The sequence below is a fragment of the Ambystoma mexicanum genome, chromosome 10 (assembly GCF_040938575.1).
Source record: "Ambystoma mexicanum isolate Mex_15411 chromosome 10, UKY_AmexF1_1, whole genome shotgun sequence".
In the NCBI taxonomy this organism is placed as follows: domain Eukaryota; kingdom Metazoa; phylum Chordata; class Amphibia; order Caudata; family Ambystomatidae; genus Ambystoma; species Ambystoma mexicanum.
In genome coordinates this window covers 1,304,688,930-1,304,711,273 of record NC_090932.1, presented here as the reverse complement: position 1 = coordinate 1,304,711,273, position 22,344 = coordinate 1,304,688,930, and the positions used below count along the sequence as shown (strand labels likewise).

At 48.9% G+C, this 22,344-nt stretch overlaps 1 protein-coding gene across 2 annotated transcripts in view; it reads right to left on the bottom strand.

The window, feature by feature from the left end:
- The window catches only part of POLE (DNA polymerase epsilon, catalytic subunit), an 867,587-nt gene that overhangs the window by 681,620 nt on the left and 163,623 nt on the right, over positions 1-22,344 (bottom strand). For both annotated transcript variants that reach the window (XM_069619327.1, XM_069619326.1), the window contains exons 8-11: positions 21,524-21,604; positions 2,656-2,763; positions 2,173-2,283; positions 1,703-1,788 (exon numbers count right to left, since the gene is read on the bottom strand). In XM_069619327.1, coding sequence (XP_069475428.1) covers positions 1,703-1,788; positions 2,173-2,283; positions 2,656-2,763; positions 21,524-21,604 — 386 coding nt within the window. The remainder of the gene's footprint in view (positions 1-1,702; positions 1,789-2,172; positions 2,284-2,655; positions 2,764-21,523; positions 21,605-22,344) is intronic.

Below are 22,344 nucleotides of genomic sequence, written 5' to 3'. Positions count from 1 at the left end.
GAGAATGTGCCAACAGTAGATCCGAGTGACAAAGTGTGCATCAAAACTGAAAGTAGTGAGAAAGAACTGTGCCCAGCAATACCAGGAAAAGGGAGATTCTCCTGGTACCAAATCAGGAGTTTTGATAAAGACAGGTTATCAAGGCAGGAGTGGTATTAAAGACACCAGGGAAAGGGATCTATTGCCCCTGGCCTTGTTGTGAACTCTGCAAAGTCATATCAAGAGAAGGGAGCCATTCTTTCGGTCCAGAAGTTGAACTAGAGACACCAGGGGAAGGGAGTCATTCCCCCTGGTTGCACTGGACATTGTACAGATCCATAGCAGGAGAATGGAGTTGACATGGTTTGACGACTGGCTGAAAACCAAAAGCCAGGGGTATGAGTAGGGAGCACATTCCCCCCTGGTATTTTTGGTAAGAGAACATTCTTTCTGAAGACTATCAAAGAAGCAAGAGAAGGGAGCTATTCTCCTTAAAAAAAAAACTTTTAAAAAAACAAACAAAAAAAAGGACATTTGTTAGTTTACCATTTAGTTGTAGTGTGACTGATAGAAGTAGGTTGTGACAAAGGACAGTGGAAATTACTTGACGGACATTCCGACAGGACCCTTTAGTATTAGTTTTGAGGCAGGAAAACCACTCTTAGAAGTTAGAGATAAGTGTGGATTTTGTCTTAGTGTAAAATAAAAATGAAAGTCAAGCCAAATCCATGCCACCTATGTGTCAGCATCCTTCTTCAACCCCCTTACACATTGTAAAGCGCAGTCTTTTACACTGCATACCTCCAGTATCTTAAGTAGTTTTGTGAGTCAGATTGGGTCGAACGCTGATGAAATGTCCAGAATTATGAGAGCAGATTCTGTGCTGTTGTCTGCATTTATTCTTTTAGGTCATCCCATATGGATAGAAGTGCTGATTCGGTTCATCTGATGGGTCTTAAGCAGACTTGCAAGTGGTTGAGTATTCCGTTAGTTTCTATGTGGTTGAGTAGGATTTTGTATATGTGGTTTTCCAGTAGCTTTGGCGGGTAGGGTAGATTAGATATAGGTCTGTAGTTGGTGGGGTTTTCTGCGATTCTCATTTCGTTTTTTAGGAGTGGCTTGATGTAAGCAAAAGGCTTTTTTCTGATAATCTGATGTGATGTTTTATAGCAGATAGCTAAAAGCAGTATTAAAAATAAAAACCCAAGTATACATTCAACCTTATGAAATCAAAAGACACTCTCTGCAGTGTACCACATGTTTATTTAATATAGTTTTCCATGCCCATATAATGTATGGGCATGAAAAACTATATTAAATGAACATGTGGCGTACTGCAGAGAGTGTCTTTTGATTTCATGATTGTTTGGAGGATGGGGAAACTCCTATGACACTGTGAATGCGACATTTAACCAATTACTGGTGAATGATAGTAATATATTACTGTTGCAGGAGGAATATCCCTGAAAACCCCTTAATTTTTTTTATTTATTTTTTTAAACCTTCAACCTCACTTGCTTCCCGTTTCTATATTTCAGAGTACTTTAGCACCTGCCTGCCCCACAAAAAAACAAAAAAAGCATAGGATTGGGTCATAGGCCTCACAGACATCAAATGTGATCATCATCTGGGAAATAGAAGGGACCTTTGTGCTGGGGGGAGGGAAAATGACTGTTTGGCCACAAACTCCGGTGAGGGAAGAAAGGATGCACGTCAGACTTACCAATCGAAGAAGTCCCCATTGTATGTGACCATGATGCTAGGCTTTGTCTCCTGGACATGCTCAAACCATCTCTGGATCAAGTGTGCCTAAAGTGCAAGGAATTCAAGTGTTAACATGTGACTGTTTTCTATGCAATCAATATGCAAATGTGAAAATCAAACAACTTGTCACAGCAGAGATGATTCCAGAGTGCACACTTTGGATTAACCAACAAGGTACAACAGCAAACGCCTGCACATCCAACTTTGAAAAAAGTGCCATCCTTAAAAAGCATGTTATTCCTCACACCTCTCTTGAAAGGCGAGACCGGTACAGCTGGGATTCAGACAAGTGACATCTTGGTGGCAAATATTGCCCAAAATAGTAGCCTCATTTTGTCTCGTATGGATGCCAACACCTAAAGGAGTTCGCTTCTGAATAGATGGAGGTAGTTACTTCTTGCATGTTTGCCATAGCCTGCTTCAGCTCACCTCATCTGGCTCGTTGAAGATGCAGAACGGTCCCTCATACTCTGGCTTTGGGGTGAACTCAAAGTCTTCAATGTCCTCAGAGACAATCTCCCGGTTTGTAATCAAATATCCCTGAGGATGGAGAGGAGGATTAACAATGTGGATCTTCCAGTAACATTGGGATAGGAGAGGCAGGAAGAGAAAGCACCAAACTTCACTGATCACAATGCAACACTGCTTTACCAATACCTTCACGCTCCCTGCACAATGGAGTCACTATTACAAGATTTCTTCTGGAAAACATTGCAAGGGTGGATGGAACAGGGAATACTTTCAGCCTACGGGTTGCAATGGTGGTTCAACTGGGAGAGGGATTAATAGCTCCAAGTTACAGTGATTGAAAGGTTCGAATTTAATAGGACAAAGTTGGCATGGAGTGATTAGGTCATGTGATTATTTAAAGACATCAAAACTTTACAGTACATGCAGAGATTGACCACATACCTGTCCATCGATCATGTAGGAGATCATCATGATCTGATCAGACTCTGCGTCTGGGAACTTCAAAGGCAGCTTTGTGGTCTCAATATCAAACGCCAAAACAACTGGATCCTGCAAGGGATATAATCGATGAATCATTGGCATGTTGCCAGTTAGGTTTTTCAGAACCAGTACTAGTGTGGAGTTCTGGGAAATTAAACAAGTGAACATGCAAAGGGTTTTTAACATTAATGGCCAATTCAGTAGCTCATTGTGTAACAAGGCTGGGCGTTCAGGTCATGTTTTAGGAGATATGAGGTTTGGTGTGATGAAAATCTCTCTTGATGTCAATTTCAAGTGTTAGTATGTAAACTGCATATTAAAAAAACTATTAAGAGCAAAGTCAAATGCAGTATGTTGACAGTTTTTGCACAGGCGTGTGGATGACAGCTGTACAACTACTAACCTCACGGTGGGGCAATACACAGTTCCAAACAGAAGCCAAACCTCTTCAAATGTTAAGAGTGGCAAAGCAGTTTGACTCAACATAAGGAAGGGGATGTAGGCTGACACAAAGGTACACTTAGTCCACATAACTATCCAAAGAAAATACACCACATTTACAACGTTACACAAATAGACCTTGTTTAGACCAATAAGTACTTCAGCAACAAAACAGTATAGAAAAAGGTAGTGTACTATGAAAACAGTAAATGTCTTAAAGACAACACAGCACACCACTATTACAATATTGCAGGTACACTACCTAGTGGTAGGCACATTACATAAATGACAGGGCTTGGGAAGAGAAGGGAAGCAGATAGTAAAATACAGTAAATAGTCATACAGGAGAGGGGAGGGGAGGGATTGCGGGGGGGCACTGTTGCTCACGCATAAAGATGGCCGTCTGAACGAGTGGCTCTGCAGCCCATGGATCCACCTCAGCGGAGTACATATCCTTATCTGGCATGGACACTAATTTGAACGACTGCCGAAGCAGTCCGATAGCAGTGGCTCGAAGCTGGCCAATTGTGGAGATTATAGGTGCGGTTAAACTCTTATAGCGGATATGGCTGACCTGCGGCGTATTGAAGCCACCCTCTTCCCACCGACTGTCCAGTGGACCCCCGAGGCGACCGCTGCCAACTGTTTGTCCACGCAAGTCAGTCCCGTCGGTTGCAGTCGCCTGCAGCGCCCCCCCCACGCCGACAGTAATCCCACCCCAGCTAATACAGCTAAGTAGCTCTATTCAACCGATGCTGTTGGGACTACGTTTTGCGGCCCTGTGAAGCTCCCGCCCCACAAATCGTGGTACTGTCTCTCCCACATCTTGCGTCACGCCTGCGGTACAATCCTGCCTGCTAGTAAACCTTCTCCTGGACACTTTGTTGCAGCAGCTTTGCACCCCGTGCGGTGTGTGTCACGGGACTCGTGACTGAAGCCTGCTGGCCCCATGGGGCCCCACCAACGTCGCACCTGCACCCAAACTGTCGTGGGATGCGGGCGGTGCCTGCTGTGCTCTACTTACCCTGTGTGAACACAGGTCCGGTGGGATGGCCCCCAACTCCTTTGAGGTTCCTCAGCAGGTGGGACCCCGGCTGCTGTTGCGCTGCCAGGTGGCCTCCTATCCTGCTCCTGGTCTTCGCCCCACTTGGTAGTTTCGGATTCCTCCAGTGGTGTTTCCCACACGCTTGGCTAGGATATCCTGCTAGGCCTGTGCACGCCATACCCAGTGCGCCCCAACTCCCCTCTGGTGTATCCTGAAAACCAGACACTGTTGCTGGGGCCCCGACACCTGGATCCCTGCCTCCTCCCATGCTGACACTGCCCTCACAGCGGCACGGGTAACCCCCTCCCCCCCCTGCAGGGATTCAGCGCCATGGCGGTGCTGGACTGAGTGGCATTAGACCAAGTGTGTCATCAACATCCTGACCACCACATCACCGGAGCTGGCTGTCCATCCTGGGATCCTATGATTTCACAACAGAGGCCTGCTACTGTGCTACTTCTGGACTCCAGGTTGGTGTATGGTATGCCTCCTTGCTCCGCTCTTCCCGGCTGGCTGGTGCCCGCTTGGGCCTCCCACTCCCCCCCAACCTCCTTCCTTCTGAGTTTCTGCTGCTTTGCCTGGCACAACTATACTCGCAGTGCGCCTCTTTGGCACTGGCTCCTGGGAAGTTCTGCACCCGACTTTGCCTCTACTCATACGGTTCACTACCCTTGCAGCCCCTCTACTGCGTTCGCCTGCTGTTCTCTTGAAGTGATCACCCGATAGGAACCTGTTGCTAGTTCTGCGTTTCTTCAGCTGGCAGCCCTGGAGTACTTCGGCGGTGGTGCACAGTATCCTTGCCCTCAGCCCACCGTTCCCTCCATTTCCGTCTGGTAGTGCCATCAGTGTACTTTGCTCCACACTCTCGTTCTTCCCGGTCGGGAGGTTCGGCCATGACCAAGGGTGGTGGTAAGAAGTAACAAGTTACTTACCTGTAACTGTTGTTCTCATGGGCGTAATTTTAGGGGGGACGGGTTGTTTTTTCCCCCCCAACTTTCATGGCACACTACCTTGTCCCCATTCATTTGAATGGGGCACCTTTTCTTCAGAGGTCATGTCCCCCCCAACATTTTCAGCAAAGTATCCACTGGTTGTTCTCCAGCATGGGTCTGGCATGGATTCACATGCTCATGAATATTCCCCGTCATCAGGCTGGGAATCCTCGGTAAAGAAAAAATCAGTTTAGTTTCTGAACTGTCCCCCTACTAGTAACCAATCACTGGTCTCTGGGTCATACTGCCCCCAGCCAATGACTGCCCTCTTACTAAGCCCCTCCACTGGCAGCCATCTTCAGATTTGGTAGCACGTAAAGTGGGTTTCGGAACAAGAAAAGAGCACCTTGGGCATGAAGGAGAGGTGCGTCCTCAGCACTACCCTCGTCTCGTGGAATGTCAGGTATGGAGGTTCACAGGAGAGGGCCTGGATCTCTCCCACTCGTGCGGAGGTGATGGCCACAAGAAACGCTGTCTTCCACGATAGGAATTTCAACGGTGCCGAATGTAGGCTCGAATGGCAGTCCCATGAGCCTGCTCAGCACCACGTTTAGCTCCCACGCTGGGGCCGGAGCCTTCACCGGCAGGAATGACTGGAACAGTCCTTTCATGAACCCAGGCGATGGGACCACAGAGATGATCGCCCCGGAGTTCTGGTATAGCGGGAAATCGCTGCTAGATGGAGGCATGAGCTAGCCCCGCCTTGGCCAGCGACAGTAGGTATGGCAGCACTTGAGGGGCCGTAATCCACAGAGGGTTAATCTTCTGTGCACGGCACCAGACAGAGAACCTCTTACATTTGTGTCCATAGCACTCGAGGGTCGAGGACGCCCTGGCCTTGGCGAGCACCTCCTTGCAGTCCGCTGGGATAGCGTACCCTCTGAACTTTAGTGTTGCAGGAGCCAGGTCTGCAAGTTCAGCAACCCACGGGTTGTGGTGGAGGATGGCGCCTCCTTCGCTGGCGAGAAGATCTGCGTCTGTCGGCAGTTTGACTGGGGGGTTGGAGGGGCCACGCTGACATGTCCAGAAGGTCCGGGAACCAAATCTGCCTCCGCCACGCCGGTGCAAAGAGGATCATCCTGCACCAGGACCGTCTGAGTTGACTGAGTCGCAGCAGCAATGGCAACGGTGGGAACGCATACAGGAACAGACCGTCCCAGGTCCCAGCGACTCCCACACGCTGACGGTATGAGAAGGCATCGCAAAGCTCCCCTGCTAGGGAAACCTGCTGGCGAACCTCCAGCACTTGGCGTTCGTCGCCGTCACGAATAGGTCAATCTGGGGATTGCCCCATCATCGGAATAGGAGATCCACTTGATCCTGCCGCAGCTCCCACTCGTGGCACGAGCGCAGCTCCCTGCTGAGTGAGTCGGCGATGGTGTTCTTTATTCCTGCCAGATGGAAGGGTACCAGGAACATCTCTTGGGCGACGGCCCATCTGCCACAGATCCTGGGCTTCCTTGGATAGGGCTGGGGATCTGGTGCCTCCCTGCTTCCGGATGTATAACATTGTGGTGGTGGTGTCGGTGAAGACCCTTACCACGTTGCCCTTGAGGGACGGAAGGAACGACCTGAGGGCCCAGAACACGGCTCGGAGCTCCAGGACATTGATGTGCAGAGACCTCTCCTCCGGGAGCCATAGGCCTCTTGCATGGAGATCTCAGGTGTGCGCTCCCATCCCTCCAGGGAGGCGTCCATCACAGTTTCCTGGTGTGCCAGGGTCTGAAAGTCCATGCCCGCCGCGAGGTGCGCGTGCAGGTGCCCCACCACTGGATCACTTGGCGGAAAGTCTCGTTGAGCGAGATCCTGTCTTTGAAACTGCCCGCTGCTTGCATCCAACGGGGTCGAGGAATTCCTGCAGTGGTCGCATCCGCAGCCTGCATAGGCGCACGAGGTAGATGCACAAGGACATCATGCCGAGTAGGGACTTGATGGGCCTCACCTTGGCCACGTCCATGGTCAACAGCTGTTGTACCTTGCCCAGGACGGCCTTCGTCCTTTCCTCCGACGGTGAAGCCAATCACGCCACTGTGTCGAGTCTGGCTCCCAGGAATAGGGTGACTTGCGACGGTACCAAGTGGGATTTCGCAAAGTTGATCGCGAATCCAAGAACCGTGAGCAGTTGGACGGTCTTCGCTGTGTGATCGACAGCGAGTTCTCTTGTCTTTGCCCGGATGAGCCAATCGTCCAGGTAGGGGTAGACGTGGATCCCCTGCAAGCGCAGCCGTGCCGCCACTGGTGCAAGGCACTTGGTGAATACCCTGGGCGCCGACTTCAATCCGAAGGGGAGGGCTTTGAACTGGTAGTGCCGCCCCTGGACCACGAACCGCAGGAATTTGCGATGTCCCTTTAGGATGGGGATATGGAAGTAGGCATCCTCCAAGTCCAGCGATGATAGGAAGTCTCCTTCCTCCAGCTATCCCAGCACGTGCCAGAGGCTGACCATCTGGAATTTCTGAGACTTGATGTACTTGTTTAGACGACGAAGGTCCAGGATGGGTCACCAACCGCCGGACTTCTTACGGACGAGGAAGTACCGCGAGTATCCGGAGCCCCAGAGCCTTTTTGGGACGAGTTCTATGGCTCCCTTTCTTAGCATCGCTCGTAGCTCCAGAAGTAGTTTTGGGACGTGGTTGTCCTTCCTGGCCAAGGGTGGTATACGGGGACACCTGAAATTCCAGTGTGTCCGCGGGCCAGGGCATCTAGCACCCAACGGTCGGTGGAGATGGACTCCCACACGCTGACTAATTTCGCCAGCCGGCCTCCCACCGGGGTGCTCGGGTGGGGGCCCGACGCCGCTGCCGATTCAGTCCTGTTTCGTCGCGGTCTTGCCGCCTTGGCGATAATAACGCAATCCTCCTGTCTTGCTGCGTCCTCTGTAGGCCTCCTGTGACGAGGTGCGGGCCACTTGGCGGTACGACGAGGAACCGCCGCCGAATCCTTTGGAGGCACCTTGCTTGCCTCCGGATTTCCGAAAGGACAGCCGTCGTCGTTGTAGAACACCCAAGGCCCGAGCCATCTCTGTGTCCACCTTGTTGGCCTGCAGTGACTCGTCCACTGTTTGCCGAACAGGCTTTTCCCGTCGAAGGGCATGTCCAGAACCCTGGTCTGCACGTCCTGGCGGAAGTCGGTGGCCTGGAGCAAAACGCGACGGCAAAGGCACACGCTGTTGCCCATCGGAGGAAAGCCGGTGTCGGCGATGTCCGTAGCCACCGCAATGGCGTGGTCTGAAGCCACCTCGCCTTCCTGTAGGATTTCCAGGGCCTCTTGTCGTCTGGAAGTCCAGCAGGGGAGCGAACTTGAACCACAGCTCCCTGTCGTAGCGTGCCACAATCGCGAGGGCGTTTGCCGCTTTATTCGTCGTCACTGCCGACGAGATGACACGTCATCCCATGGCGTCCAGCTTCTTCCCCTCGCCGTGCAGCGGGGAAGTTGAAGCCGTCGCACCTGCCGCTTTCTTCTTGGCCGCCGCAGAGACCACTGAATCCGGGGACGGCTGTGCCCTGAGGCACATGGGGGCAGAGTCCAGGACCTGGTACTTCTTCTCGTACCGGTCTCTTAGCAGGAGGCGTGGACGGGTTCTTCAGGAGCGCTAGCCCCTCGTCCCAGATGTCATCCAGTAACGGGACTGAGAGGACAGTTTTCCTTTGGCCTCCCGCCGTTGGTAGAGGAAACCTTCCTTCTGTTCTAGGGGTCAGAGCTGGAAGAGCTCAGATGCCCTGGCGATCATGGCGTGGAAGGAGCCAATTTCGTCGGGGGGGGGGGGAATGGGCCCCGAGCGGTAGGTGATGGGAGGTCCATTCCATCGTCGCCACCATCGTCGTCGTCTGTCGTCGCCGTCTCCGTTCCCGTCTCATTCCTCGGTGGAGGGGAAGGAGGTGAAGGTTGTGAAGGCTGGAAGGGAGGAGGGGGAGGGATTCACCTACGCTTGCTCGGTGGGCTTCCCCGACGGTCCAGGCTCCGCTGGATCGTCCGCTGGGGGTAAGGGCAGCCTTGTCCTGATCTCCTTACACAAGGCCTGGATAGCATTCAAGATCGCTCCCAAGTTGTCTTGTGGCATAGGCACCAGTTGCGACGGGAGCAACGGTTGGGGAGTAGGATCCTCCGTCTCCTCCACGGGCCGCGGCTCCTCCTCAGCACCACCGTTGCCTTCTTTGTCCGCCTCGTCGGGATCCCTCCCGTAGGGCCGGACCTCCTCGAACTTCTTGTCCAGGATCTTTGCGACGCCAGCCAGCTCTTCTTCAGAGGTGGTATCTGTGTCCGTAATGGCTACCGTGCCCCCCCCCCTCTTTCTCCGCCCAGGTTTTCAAGGGGGTCTAATCGATAGGCTGAAAAGAGGATTCCCTCCGTGGTGGCAGGGAAACTCTAGGCCCAGAGGTAGTCTCCACGGGGATAGCCTCTGCCAGGGCCGTCACGACTCCCTCGATCGAGGCCTTAGCCGAGTGAATCAGGGCCTTTGTGACTTTGGGCCCGCCTGATGCCTTCACGTTGGGGGGAGGGTCACCGCCTCGCTCCCCCTCGGCTGTCTCAGTCGGGATTGACCGGGACTTCTCCCGAAGCTTACCCGGGTTCTCCGGCTTCCTATTCCCCCCGAGCCAGCGCGTTGGCTCGTGGTTGATGGTGTCGGTGACATTGCGCTCTGCCTGGCAGCCAAAGAGTCGACACCTCGGCACTCCCGGTGCCCGCTGACTCGCGGTGCTTTGCCTTTTGTTGGGCTCCCGTCGCAGGAGCACCCTCAAAGGTCTTAGAAGACTGCTCCGACGACTTCTTCTCACCCGCTGCTGGGCTCCTACCCTCCGGCCAGTTGGTGAGTCGAGTAAGACGATCCTTCATTGCCCGTTCGGACATATTCTTACAAAACGCACAGTCCTTCTCCACGTGCGATTTGTCCTCGTGAAGGCAGTAGAGGCACCAAGAGTGCTCATCTTCCTTGAAGTCATTTTGTAATCCGCATCCAGGGCAGTTCCTGAAAAGCTTGGGTACGGGCGTCGTGTTTCCTTTGTCCTGGGCCATGCCCACGCGGGGTAGGCCTCAAAGATCCTTCGGAATCCTCCAAGAAGCGAAACTTGACGAAAACTTCTGAAGATGGATGCCAGAGGAGGGGCTTAGGTAGAGGGCAGTCATTGGCTGGGGGTAGTATGACCAAGAGACCAGTGATTGGTTACTAGTAGAAAGACAGTTCAGAAACGAAACTGAAACTGATTTTGTCTTTAACGAAGCTTCCCAGCCTGACCACGGGGAATATTCATGAGCATGTGAATCCATGCCAGACACCATGCTGGAGAATCAGTGCTCTATGAACATGTTTGCTAAAGCCCCCCTTCCCACCCCCACAGGGATCCTGTGGTCCCTGGTGAGTCGGTCTCTGCCCCGACCCCCATGGGCGATGGAGAGCCCTCCGAGATGCAGAAGATGGCCTTCATGAGGGAGGGGTTTACAACCCTCAACACCAAATTGGACGATGTGAGCGACACAATTAGCTCAATAAAGGCCTGCATGGAGAAGACGGACGACCGTGTCGCTGAAGTCGTGTCCAGGGTTGGGGTGACTGAGGATATCACCTTGCTACGGTCCGCCCTATCGCCACTTACTAAGCAGGTGCAGGAAATTGGAAGGAAGAATGAGGACTTGGAGTCCAGGTCAAGGTGCAATAACATACATATCATCGGGATCCCTGAAGACAACATAACTGGCTCAATGGAGGATTTTGTGGAACGTGCTGTTCTCTCCCTACTAGAAGGTCCTAAACTGTTGCCTCAATTTCCAGTGGAGCGGGCCCATCACACCCCAATGACGAAGCCTAAACCTGGAGCCCCCCAGCCCATCATCGCCAGGGTCTCAAACTACCACGATAAAGAGTTGTTGTTGCAGGCTGCCAGAGCCGAGGGAGGGCTGCTGCTTGGATCGAATAAAATTCATCTATATCCAGACTTCTCCGTTGCAGAACAAGAGCGCAAATCCTTCCTGGTGGTTAAGAGGAGGCTCCGAGACATTGGGGTCCGCTACTCCATAATGTTTCCAGCCAGACTCCATGTTGAACACTCCGATGAGGTCTATTTTTTCACAATCCCAGAGGTGGTGATGAAATTCATTCACCCGCATTTTCCTGGGTGACACTGTTTGTACTAAAGTCAGTCTCTGGGAGTCCCATTATCTAGTTTTGATGGTCTGCTCCTTAAGATGGTCTATTGGTCCGCGGTGGCCTCCAGCTATATATTAATTGTTGCATAATTCTACTCCCTATGTGTCTAACCGCACGTTATACAGCTCTCCGTTGTGTTGTGGGCTGTAAAGCAGCATCAACCTCCCCCACGCTAAGTAGCAAATATTTGGGTTCTGTTATGAGGGTTTCACCCTCCTGTTTGGGTGGGGGTGGAGGGTGGGAAGGGAGACAGTTGGTTATAGAAAATGATGGACTTGGGTTGCAGGGTTCTCACACAGAGGATACATCGATCAATTTGTTTGTGATGCAATGTAGCAGCTTTTGCATGAGCTGTGCCACTTTTTCTATCTATGGGTGGGATGTCGGTTGACAGTTTGAAATATACGAGCTGGAATGTTAGAGGGCTGGGCCGCTAACCCAAAATGCATAGGCTTCAGTTGTACGTGGAGCAGCACATAGCCTGGATCCTTTTCCTACAGAAAACACACTCGCAGGCTGTGAGACGTGAGAGATTTGCTAAAGGCTGGGGCCTGCAACACTATTACACTCAATACTCCAGAGTGGAGGGGTGATGACACTGATCCACAAGCCGTTACTGTACATATGTGCTTCTGCACAGTGTGCTGGCGGGCTTGAAAGTGCTTCTCCTTAACATATACGGGCCCAACATAGACAACCCTGAATTTTACAAGCAGGTAATTGAAATGCTGGCCCGATATCCCCCATTTCCTATCCTTTGGGGAGGCGATTTTAACACTGTTCTGGACTTACAATTAGACAGGTCTGGGAGCAGGGCTCACCTCCTGTCTAGGGCTGCACACACTGTCCTTGGACAGTCCGAACTTGGTTCGGTGGATTCTTGGAGACTTCTCAATCCCCAGTCCCGAGGTTATACCTTCTATTCATCTGTCCATGATTTGCACTCCAGAATCAACCTGCGGCTAGTATGTGGCAAACCAATCAATCGCGTGTCTAGTGCTGACATACTCCCCAGGACATTTCTGACAATTCCCTGATCACATTGACTCTAACCTGGGACGAGCAGCAGACCCACAGGCACCCCTGGAGGCTCAAACCCCAAGCTACGTTAGATCCAGTATTCAGGTCCGAGCTTGGAGAATGCATCCTAAACTACTTTGATATCAATGCGGGTACTGTAGGGTCCTTAGCCGTTCTCTGGGTCGCATTTAAGGCATACATCCGGGGTATGGCTCTAGCAAAAGAATCCGGCATCCTCAAGGCAATACAGAGACCTCCGGAGGTGAGAACACAATCTTAAGCAGCTGGAGGGGGCATATGCCATATCATATATCATATGCCCAGGAACCCTCAGCCGTGACACTGGGAACAATTAGGGAGGCTCTTGAGGGGTTCAGAGAGGCAGCCGATAGGGAACTGAAGTACCCGGATAGCCCGATGGCTGCTAGACAATACAGGGAGGACAAACAGCCCAGTAGACTGTTGGCCAGGTTGGTACGTCAGAAGTCCGGGGGCGGCATATTCCTTTTGTTGAGCATCCTAGCGGTTTGCTGGTCCATACAGAGAGTGGCGTAAATGAGGCGTTCTGCACATTTTATGCATCGCTGTATACCACCTGTGATGAGGCCTCGCAGGCCACTATAAATACATTCTGGGAGGAGATACCGCTGTCAGTACTGTCGGATGAAACTCAGGATGCCCTTGACCGCCCCATGGAGTTTGAGGAAATTGCTCGCGCATTGACTCACTACCCTCTAATAAGGTCCCTGGCCCAGATGGTCTTACTATCGATTTCTATAAGTTATAAATCCCTCCTTGCCCCCCGCCTGGTTGCCCTGTGGGATGAGTCGTGCAACAGGGTGATGCTCCCCCCGATGCTCACAGAAGCTGTGATAATTAAGCCCGCTGCACAGTGCGGTTCATATCGCCCCCTGTCCTTAACTGCGACATTAAGATCTTTGCTAAGGTGCTCGCCCTCCGCCTTGCCCCTTATATGGTACATCTAATGCACTCAGACCAATCCGGCTTTGTCCCTGGCCGCTCCACAGCCGTCAACCTTCGACGATTATTCAATGTCCTGTCCCAGATCGTCCACGAGGCTTAGGCCGTGGCCGCAGTGCTTAATGTCCAGAAGGCATTTGATTCTGTCTCCTGGCACTTCCTCTGGCCGGTTTTAGAAAGATGCAACTTTGGTCCCTGCTTCGTTTCCTGGATACAGCGGTTATATTCCAATCCTGTGGCCAGCGTGTGCACTAATGGCCGCCTTTCCCGGCCGTTTCAAATCTGCAGAGGGACCAGGCAGGTATGCCCCTTCTCTCCACTTATTTTTGTCATAGTCATGGAACCCCCAGCTGATCTGCTGAGGCATAAACTTGCACACAAGGGTGTGCAACTGTCTGGATCTCCCGAGATCGTTTCTCTTTCTGCAGACGATGCATTGCTTTTCATCAGAGACCCTGATCGGACCCTTGAGCCGGTTCTGAGGGATGTATTGAGCGCTTTCCTTTGAATGACTCGACTACAGCCGGGCAGACTATGGGATTCACTTCAGCCCTCTCTGAAATAAAATATCTCAGTCACGGTTACACGGCGCCAGGATACACTATGATCTGAACTTTGGGACCTATTGGCTTAGGCCTAAACTGTGTTCTTGGGCTACGCTTCCCATTACCCTTTCTGGTAACTTTGCTCTTCTTAAGATGGTTGTGCTGCCCCAACCATTATACCGCTTTCTGAATGTCCCCCTTTGGCCAAAGGTAGTGCTATTTGCGGAGCTTAAAACCATTAATAGCTTCTTATGGCACTCTGGCGCAGTGAGATTGAAGTTGTCCAATCTTACACAATCTCCAAGTCAGGGTGGTCTGGCAGCACCAGACAGATATACTGGCTTGCGGCACAAGCTCATTATGCGGCCTATTGGTCTGCAGATGGTCCGCCACCCCCCTGCCCTCGCCCATCTAAAGATTCAGCGCCTCGCCTCCAAGCCCAAAGAACTCCACTTGCTGTTCCCTCCCACCTCTTTGGAGGGACCCGGGATTGCCCAGCCCTGCTGCCACTATGGCTCTAGCATGGGCCAAAATACAGAAGCGGACGGGTGCTCCCCCGCCCATTCCACAGGGACCTCCCCCTGTGGAACTACGTCCCTGGTTTCCCCCACGATTGGTAAGGCTGCAGTGGCCAAATGGGCTGCTGTCGGCTCGCCTTCACTCAGGCATGTACGCACAGGCATTCATGGACTGGTCTGACATTCGCCAGACATCTGAAAGGTCTGTCGTCTGGATGGCTACAATATGCTGGGCTGCGACGGGCTGTTAGAGATGCATGGCCTGGGTTTACTGCACAGCCCCCAGACAAACAACTATTTACAATGGTAAGTGGGTCAACTGTACCTGCTGGAGCTGTTTCTGCGATGTACAAGCAGTTCCAGGACCGGATCAATAAGCCCCTAACCAGTGTCTGTCAGGCTTAGGGGAGGGACCTAGGCACCGACATATCTTAAGAGGGATGGGAGGTCGTGTGTAGACTTGCCTGTGAAGTGTCCCTTAATGCAAGATATAGCCTAATTCAATTTAAGTTATTACATGGATTCCATTACACCCCTGCCACACTCCATATTATGTCCCGAGACTACTCCCCCCCCACCCCAAGATGTCATGCTGATGAGAATGGTTATTTTCACACTTGCTCTAAAATTTCAGAATATTGGGCAGGGGTCGGTACTGCCGTTTCTGTGATGCTTGATAGAACTATTGCTTCTGACCCTACAAACTGCTTACTACACGAGTCCCCTACGCTCCATAGGGGTGGCCTCAGGTAGGCTAGTATTTGTATGCTTCTTGCTTTACAACGCATTTTTCTCCTGTGGCTCCAACCAGCTGTCCCTTCACCGGATCAATGGCTTCGGGATGTCACCTGGGCATCAGATACTGAGGAGCATTGGATCTCCTCGCAACCCTCCGGCTGCGTGCCTCGGGATATATAGCCACCCTTCAGTGCATACCTGCAGCCTTTATCAGACACTGGAGAGGAGGATTCCGTCTTCTCCTGGGCACTCCAGCCCTTTGAACTCTTCAAAGATTACGGAGACATGCCTGAACCCTCCGGACTGCGACTGCTTCTAACCCCCACTGGGATGATGTTTTATGTTTTTTTTTAAAATTACTACTGTATTCTCTGCATCACTGTACCTTCTTGCTCGGTTTGGTTTCCTTGTGACCTTGTCAAGCAATAATAAATAAAGGTTTAAAAAAATTATTAATTGTCATGCAATAACCTGTTGCCAACACTTATGTCTCAGAATGTGAAGACCTTTAGGGCACAGTATTTAAATAAATGCAAATTCACACATCAGAATCAAAAATGGGTTTAGAGGACTGGAAACATTTCTAAAGTATAGTCAGAGGCCAACAAGAGGCAGGATATATGTTAGTAGGCATGATCATGACATTATACTTGAGGGAAAAAACAGTTAGTGTAAATATGCATTTGCATGTGCAAAATAGAGCACAACTATAATACAATGAAAAGCACAGGTAAAACCTAAACTTCTAATCTTGGTCTAACTCACGCAACCCACAATGGATGCACAGAAAATATCCAGTGGCAGGAAAGTCTCCCCAAAGTCTCTTCAGAAGTGTTTCAGGTGAGTAGAATGTTCCCATAAAAAAACAGGACAAAGTTAATAGCCAATCTGTGTGTATTGGAAGAAGGCAGCCAAGTCCCAGTTGTACCCCACAGGTATGGATTTGGCTGCCAACAACCACAGGAGGACTAGAGCAGATCTAATTTAAGAGTTCCAAAAGGTCGGTTTGAGAACCAGGAGCCCCAGAAACCAATGGTAAAATGCAATTGAGATCCATCTGCAAATAGCCTTCACCCTGGACCCGAAGGACCCCCACCCCCCCCCCCCCCCAAGGGTGAGCATCTCAAATAACACAACTAGAGGGACGAGAGGGCCCAGAGAGAAGAACTCCCTGTTTTATTCCCAAACGTTGCTTCTTGGAAGGCTAGACAACAAGGTTCTGTTTTTCATTTTATTGTTACATGGTTTAAAAAAAAAAAAAGCTAACCTTTGACAAGATTATAAAAAACCCATTAAAATTGACACGCAATAATCATTACACATGATATGCATACATAAAAGAAAAAAAAATATCAGATCTAAGAAAATGTTCCAAATAAGCAACAAAGAGATCAAACTCACTCATTCCGATCATTCCCAATATAAACAAACTTCTTAAGAGTGTATTAATGTCGCTGCTGCGATCTCAGCGTGATCTGCAGGTCGCAGGTTCAAATCCCGGCAAGGCCAACACAGTCTTTCATCCTTCCGAGGTCGATAAATGAGTACCAATTTCAGTTGGGCGATATTGTATGTAAATATGTGCTCTAGTAAAGCACTTTGGATAAAGGCGCTATATAAATAACACATTATTATTATTATTATTATTATTATTATTATTATAAGCCTCTTCCAATTCCAGGGAGTTTAGAAATGTGGTAAATGCAGTAACAGTGAAGGTTGTAGGACCAGACAGGCACGCGGACCAAACCTGATCTCCATCTCCCAATACAAAGGATCCAGAATTTTGTTGGGCGATTACACCTCAAACCCTGCACGGCTAGGCAGAGTATCACCAAGTGTTTAATAGTTTCACATTTCAACAAAACCAACACCCTGTCTGATACGCTTCCAAATAACCAAATATAATCATAATCTGTTTGATCATAAGCAGGTTCTTGTTATACCCCTGAAGATGACTAATTGAGGGATATGAATGCAATTTCTCTATTGTTTGAATCCAGTCATTTGCAAATAGGAGTTTCTAGAAACTACAGGGATTATCCCTTCAATTTGCCAAGGAGCTGCCCATCTCTACTAGGAGTACACTGCAAAGATTAAAAACATCATTCAGCCATTTACTGCCCCTTGCTTATAAGATCACTTTCAGGTCCTCAGACAGGGTACCAATCGATGGGCATAAGATCTTTCTCACCAGTGACATGATTTTTTAAAGTGCTCCCGCTCGCAGGGATTCAATACCAAACTCTTATCGAATTGCATTTATCGATACTAAGTTTGGCACATGCAGAATCCTTCGGTTGTATACTAATTGACCTTTTCACAATTGACCTCGGGAGAATTGACCGCGGGAATATTGGCCTAATTTAGAAGGTCAATTAGGACGTATATGCGGGGGGGAAACCCCCCGCAACCCTCCACCCAATCCAAAACCCCCTGCAATCCCTCACCCAATCCCCTTATATTATTTATAATCCAAAACCAACACAATACATATATAAAAGAACTAAAATAATATAAAGGTCAATTGTGCAGAAGGTCAATTAGGACCACTATAATTAGGTCAATTGTGCAAAAGGTTAATTGTAAAAGGTCAATTTGGGTAATACCGAATCCTTCGCCATATCAAAGCTTCAAGAATTGGCAGCTCTTCCAGAATTGAAAGAGGATAAACATCCAAGGATTTTAGGGTCAATTTTCCCTTCTTAATACTTTATGGACGCTTTCAAGGTGTATCTACCATATCAGGATTCTACCCTCACTGATTGGTTAGCAAGTGCCGAAGTACAATTCTTAAGCCACTCTTGAAGCTTTGTTTGGCCAGGTTTAGATTGTAGCAGAAAACCCAAATAAATCAGCAAATCAACCTTCAACACTGGCTCTAAGCCAATACACCATCGAAAAGCAGTCTCTTGTCTGCCCTTGGAACTTTGCATTCTTAACAGGATTTATCTGAAGTGCATGATTATCCATGTAGGCAGAAAATGCATCAATTAGCCTTTGGAGTTCTACCGGAATACAATCAAAAATAAGAAAGTCTTCCGCGAACGACAACCAAAAAAGCCTTAGATGATGGAACCATGGAGAGATAAAGGCGGCAGATTTTAAATGATCACCTATATCAGACATATAAAGATTAAACAGGCGGGGTGCCAGTACACAATTATTTATGGGGCTTCTTTTCTACATGCACTTAACAGGATTCAACTTCCCAGGGACTTGCGCCCAGGCCAATGGCAATTCCAATAATCGAAAAAAGAACACATTTCCTTTCTAGAAGATATCCCCTCAGGCCAGATGCAAAAGCAGCTGCGAGGAAGACTTCTGACAGGCAGGAGAACCCACATTGCAGGTTTCGAGCAGCTTGAAGGTCAAAGAAAGGGTGCCCACCAGTAGATGGACGCACACAAATGACTACAGTGGGGGAGAACCAGTACGACCCTGAAGAGCAGATGAGGCAGATAGTTTGCGTCTTAACACCTTTCCAGGCGACGGCACAGACCAGCACCGAGGTGGACATCCTGGACAGTAAGCAGCAGAAATTGGTGGCAACAGTGTGTGAAAAATGGTATCGGCATAGACAGTAGGAGGACAGAGGAGGCAAAGGATGGACGTTCAAAGGCCAAAAACCCAAATCGGAGCTCAGTCAAGGGCTAAGCATCCTGCCAGTATGACCAGATATGTTCCTAGAAATGCAGCAATGGAAGGAAATCCTCCAGCAGGTAAGTAATCCTGCCCTTCCGAAAATTTCATTAACAACAATGCGCTTAGGTACAGAGTTTCCCCTGGAATATCACCACTCACAGTGGCTTAGTTAAGCTAGCCCACCAATCACAATGGGGGGTCAGGGGGTGGGTTAGGGACAGACCATAGGATTAGCCCATACATCTATCACTTAGCCCTGACCATCCCTATAGGATAGGATATGGAACACCCAAGGACAGAAACTAGTCTAAACCACTAAAAAAGCTAGAATATTAAGGCTTCCTCACAGGGTTCACAAATAGCCCACATGGACCGAACCACCAATTTATGCTTGCTTCGTGGCTGCCGTGAACAAAAGTACCCCCTTAAACAAAACTGACAATATCAGAACTATTAGTCCCCTCCCCATGGCTACCATAGGTATATATTGCGGTACCATCAGGGTAAATCTAATTGCACCCCTGTGAAGCCAAATCTTTAAAAAACTGCTGCATTACCCTACTCCTTATAACTAATGCATGGTCATATAAGCACCCTAAGGCACAAATGGGGTGTTTAAGAACCAGCCGTAGGAATGGGAGCTTTATGAGGAACCCAGGACCACAGTCAAAATGGGTGAAGAGGGGTTGCAGTGGCAGAAGTGTGTCAGTAGACGTGACAACTAAAATAGGTCAGTGATACAAAAATAGAGAAATCAAAAATTTAAGGGCGACCAAAAATGCCCTACAGAATCTCAGAAAATGAAATTCTGAGCTTATACAAAACCATCTAAAAGAAAACGAATAACCTCATTACAAAATAGTTTGGTAACCCAAAATTAATTCACCACATTATTATTCGCTCAGCGAAATAGGCAAATACACTATTTATAAGTACACAGAAAGGGACACTATGTTCTCTGACAAATTACAGGCCTTCATAAGGCACCCATTACACCCGCTCCCTTCTGTATGCAGATGTGTTAAACTTAAGTAACCCTAGTTGTATAGGTACGTAAAGGATAGCTTGAACACACACCTAAGGCTAAACTTGCTTAATTTTAGAATTTGAGAGGTACGAAGTGGCTCACAAGATGCTTTGAAAGTCAAAGTTTGCATTGTAAGAGCACAGTTCTGATTATAAGGTAGTTATTAAAAGGTAAAAAGTCCTGTAATGAAAAAGGCAGAATAACAGTCCTTAATGTGTATATGGTCGTCGGATACCCAGGCACTACCACCTTCAGCAAGGTAAGGATAGCTGCAGATCGCACCCCTCAAAACATTTCAAAAGAGGCATGGGGCTTAAGGATGCATGTAATCTAGACCCCTGGTCTCTGAACAGCAAAAGAATACCCTTGACAGAAGAGTATCACTTGGGACCATTGGGATAAGCATTGAATTTAGCACAGCGGACTCCTGTTGCAGGTTTGATAATTCTTCCAAAGGTCACGTCAGACACATCCCTGGATGGAGAGATGATACACCTTTGAGAACCATTAAGCAGGGGGGTCCACTCTTGAGCAACAGAAGGGAGCATAAGCAGTTTCAACCTGCACAGGGTAAACAGGCATCGAGCAGCATGGCAGTCAGACATTGATCTCAGGCATGCCTTCTCTGTGATGAAGAATGACAGCAGCAGGATGTCCAAGACTTTGCAATACAGGTAAGAAGTCCACCAAGTCTCCAGACCAAAGGCTCTAATGTGTCCATGCAACGAGACATTTCAACTCCAGGAGGATGCAGGCAAAATGCAGCACTGACATTTTGGAGCTCCAGGATAGCTAGGAAGGCAAGAAGGATTACAGACTGTTGGTCCCATCAGTCAATATAAAGAATGCATCCGGTTCAGGTCCCCTAACTCGATAAGAATGTAGGGCTTCATGGCGCAGTTGTTTTTTCCAAAGCTGGATCCCAAGCTCAGCAAAACTGCCCCAAAGGCTCTCTGCGTGTCCTAAACTCAAGTTCAGCTTGAGCTCAGGCCTTCCCATAGTAAGGACCTGTACCATTCTAACAGGTAGTGACTGTCCAATAGTGGACAGCCAGCTACCTCACATCTGCCCACTAACAAGACATAACCCTGGCTTACCCTTTCCTACCAGCAGTGTTGCTGCCAGGCACAAAGAACACATACCAATAATTGGACAAATGCATGCTGTATCTGACCTGAGAAGGCAGAGAGGAACCTAACAAACAAAAAATAAGAATTCAAGAACAGAGTTTGAACCATGATGCACATCTCGAGTAAAATGGTACTAATAAATGCATAATCGCAGTTGAAACAGAATAGAAATGGGTTCACTGCCACCAGCGCGATAAGGACACATTTGGACAGATATGCTACCTTGGAGAAAACAAAATTAGTCAATATGTCTCTGCAGAACTCCACTTAAGGTGGCTTGTGCTGCCATTTAAAAGTGAAGATAAAAACGCAAATGGGGGTGATGTCCCTACACTGTTAACCAAAGTCCATACAGTGCAGCTCAAATGGCATGAGTGGAGGAGGTAAGGATAAAAAGACCTCTCACTCCAAAAATCAAACCCATATTAGAAAAGCTGGGAGTCCCATTGAAGTAAAGTGTGAAAACTTCTGCCCACAACTGGCTCAAGCAGATGGGCGCACACTCTCCAGAGGAAATAAATGTCAGACAAAAGGAGGGAGAGAAAGAACAAGTGCCAGAGAAAGAGGAACAGTGAAGAGATTAGCCACATCTAGCAAATACTCACCGGCCGCTCAACCAGGTCATCGCGTCGTGTTATTTCTGGAGGGAGAGTGCTTCCACGGTAGCGGATGTTATACCAGTGAGCCTGTCACAGAAAGAAGAAAGAGTAATATTAATCTCTGCAGAGTATGATCATTCGCAGGATTCAAACTTGCGAAGTGCAGACGGTCCTTATGTCTCAGACCAGCCCTCTACTTGTGAGCCATCCACCCAAACAATGACCAATTTCACCAAAGGCCGGTGCCTCTGTAGAATCAACAGGACTGGGATTAACATTGCTCCAATTCACTGGGCCTGTATATGCACTGGCCTTTAGCCAAGTAGTCCGATCTCTCATAGGCTCAATTTTTCACGGGCTACTTTGCTTACAGAGGCTGCAGCAAGGAAAAGAAGTGGACAGCCATTCAACCAAGAAGTAATTTCTGTATGGTGGAATGTCCACATGCCCAAAATTTAAAATTAATCTGCACAGAAAAATGTGAATACAAATTTTATTTTAAAAAACTCAAAGGAAGAACACATCTTCTCTATTAGGGTTGTGACCAGGACTGGCAAAGAGAAATCTAAACTATTTGGCACAGATTGGAGTGAACATCAACATTAAAGCTGCTTTAATGGAGACACATTTTAGTAGTGGAGTGGTACTCTTCATGGAGTGGTACTCTTGTTTAACCTTTGTTATATAATGAACTAAAGAAAAAACAAAAATCTTGCCCTTGCAATCTAAAGACATGTATCTGATGAAGAATCACATTTAGAAAACTGCCTGTGACAAACTGTTTATTGAACAGTGGTTCCGAAAAAGGTTTCCACTGGGCTCTGAAA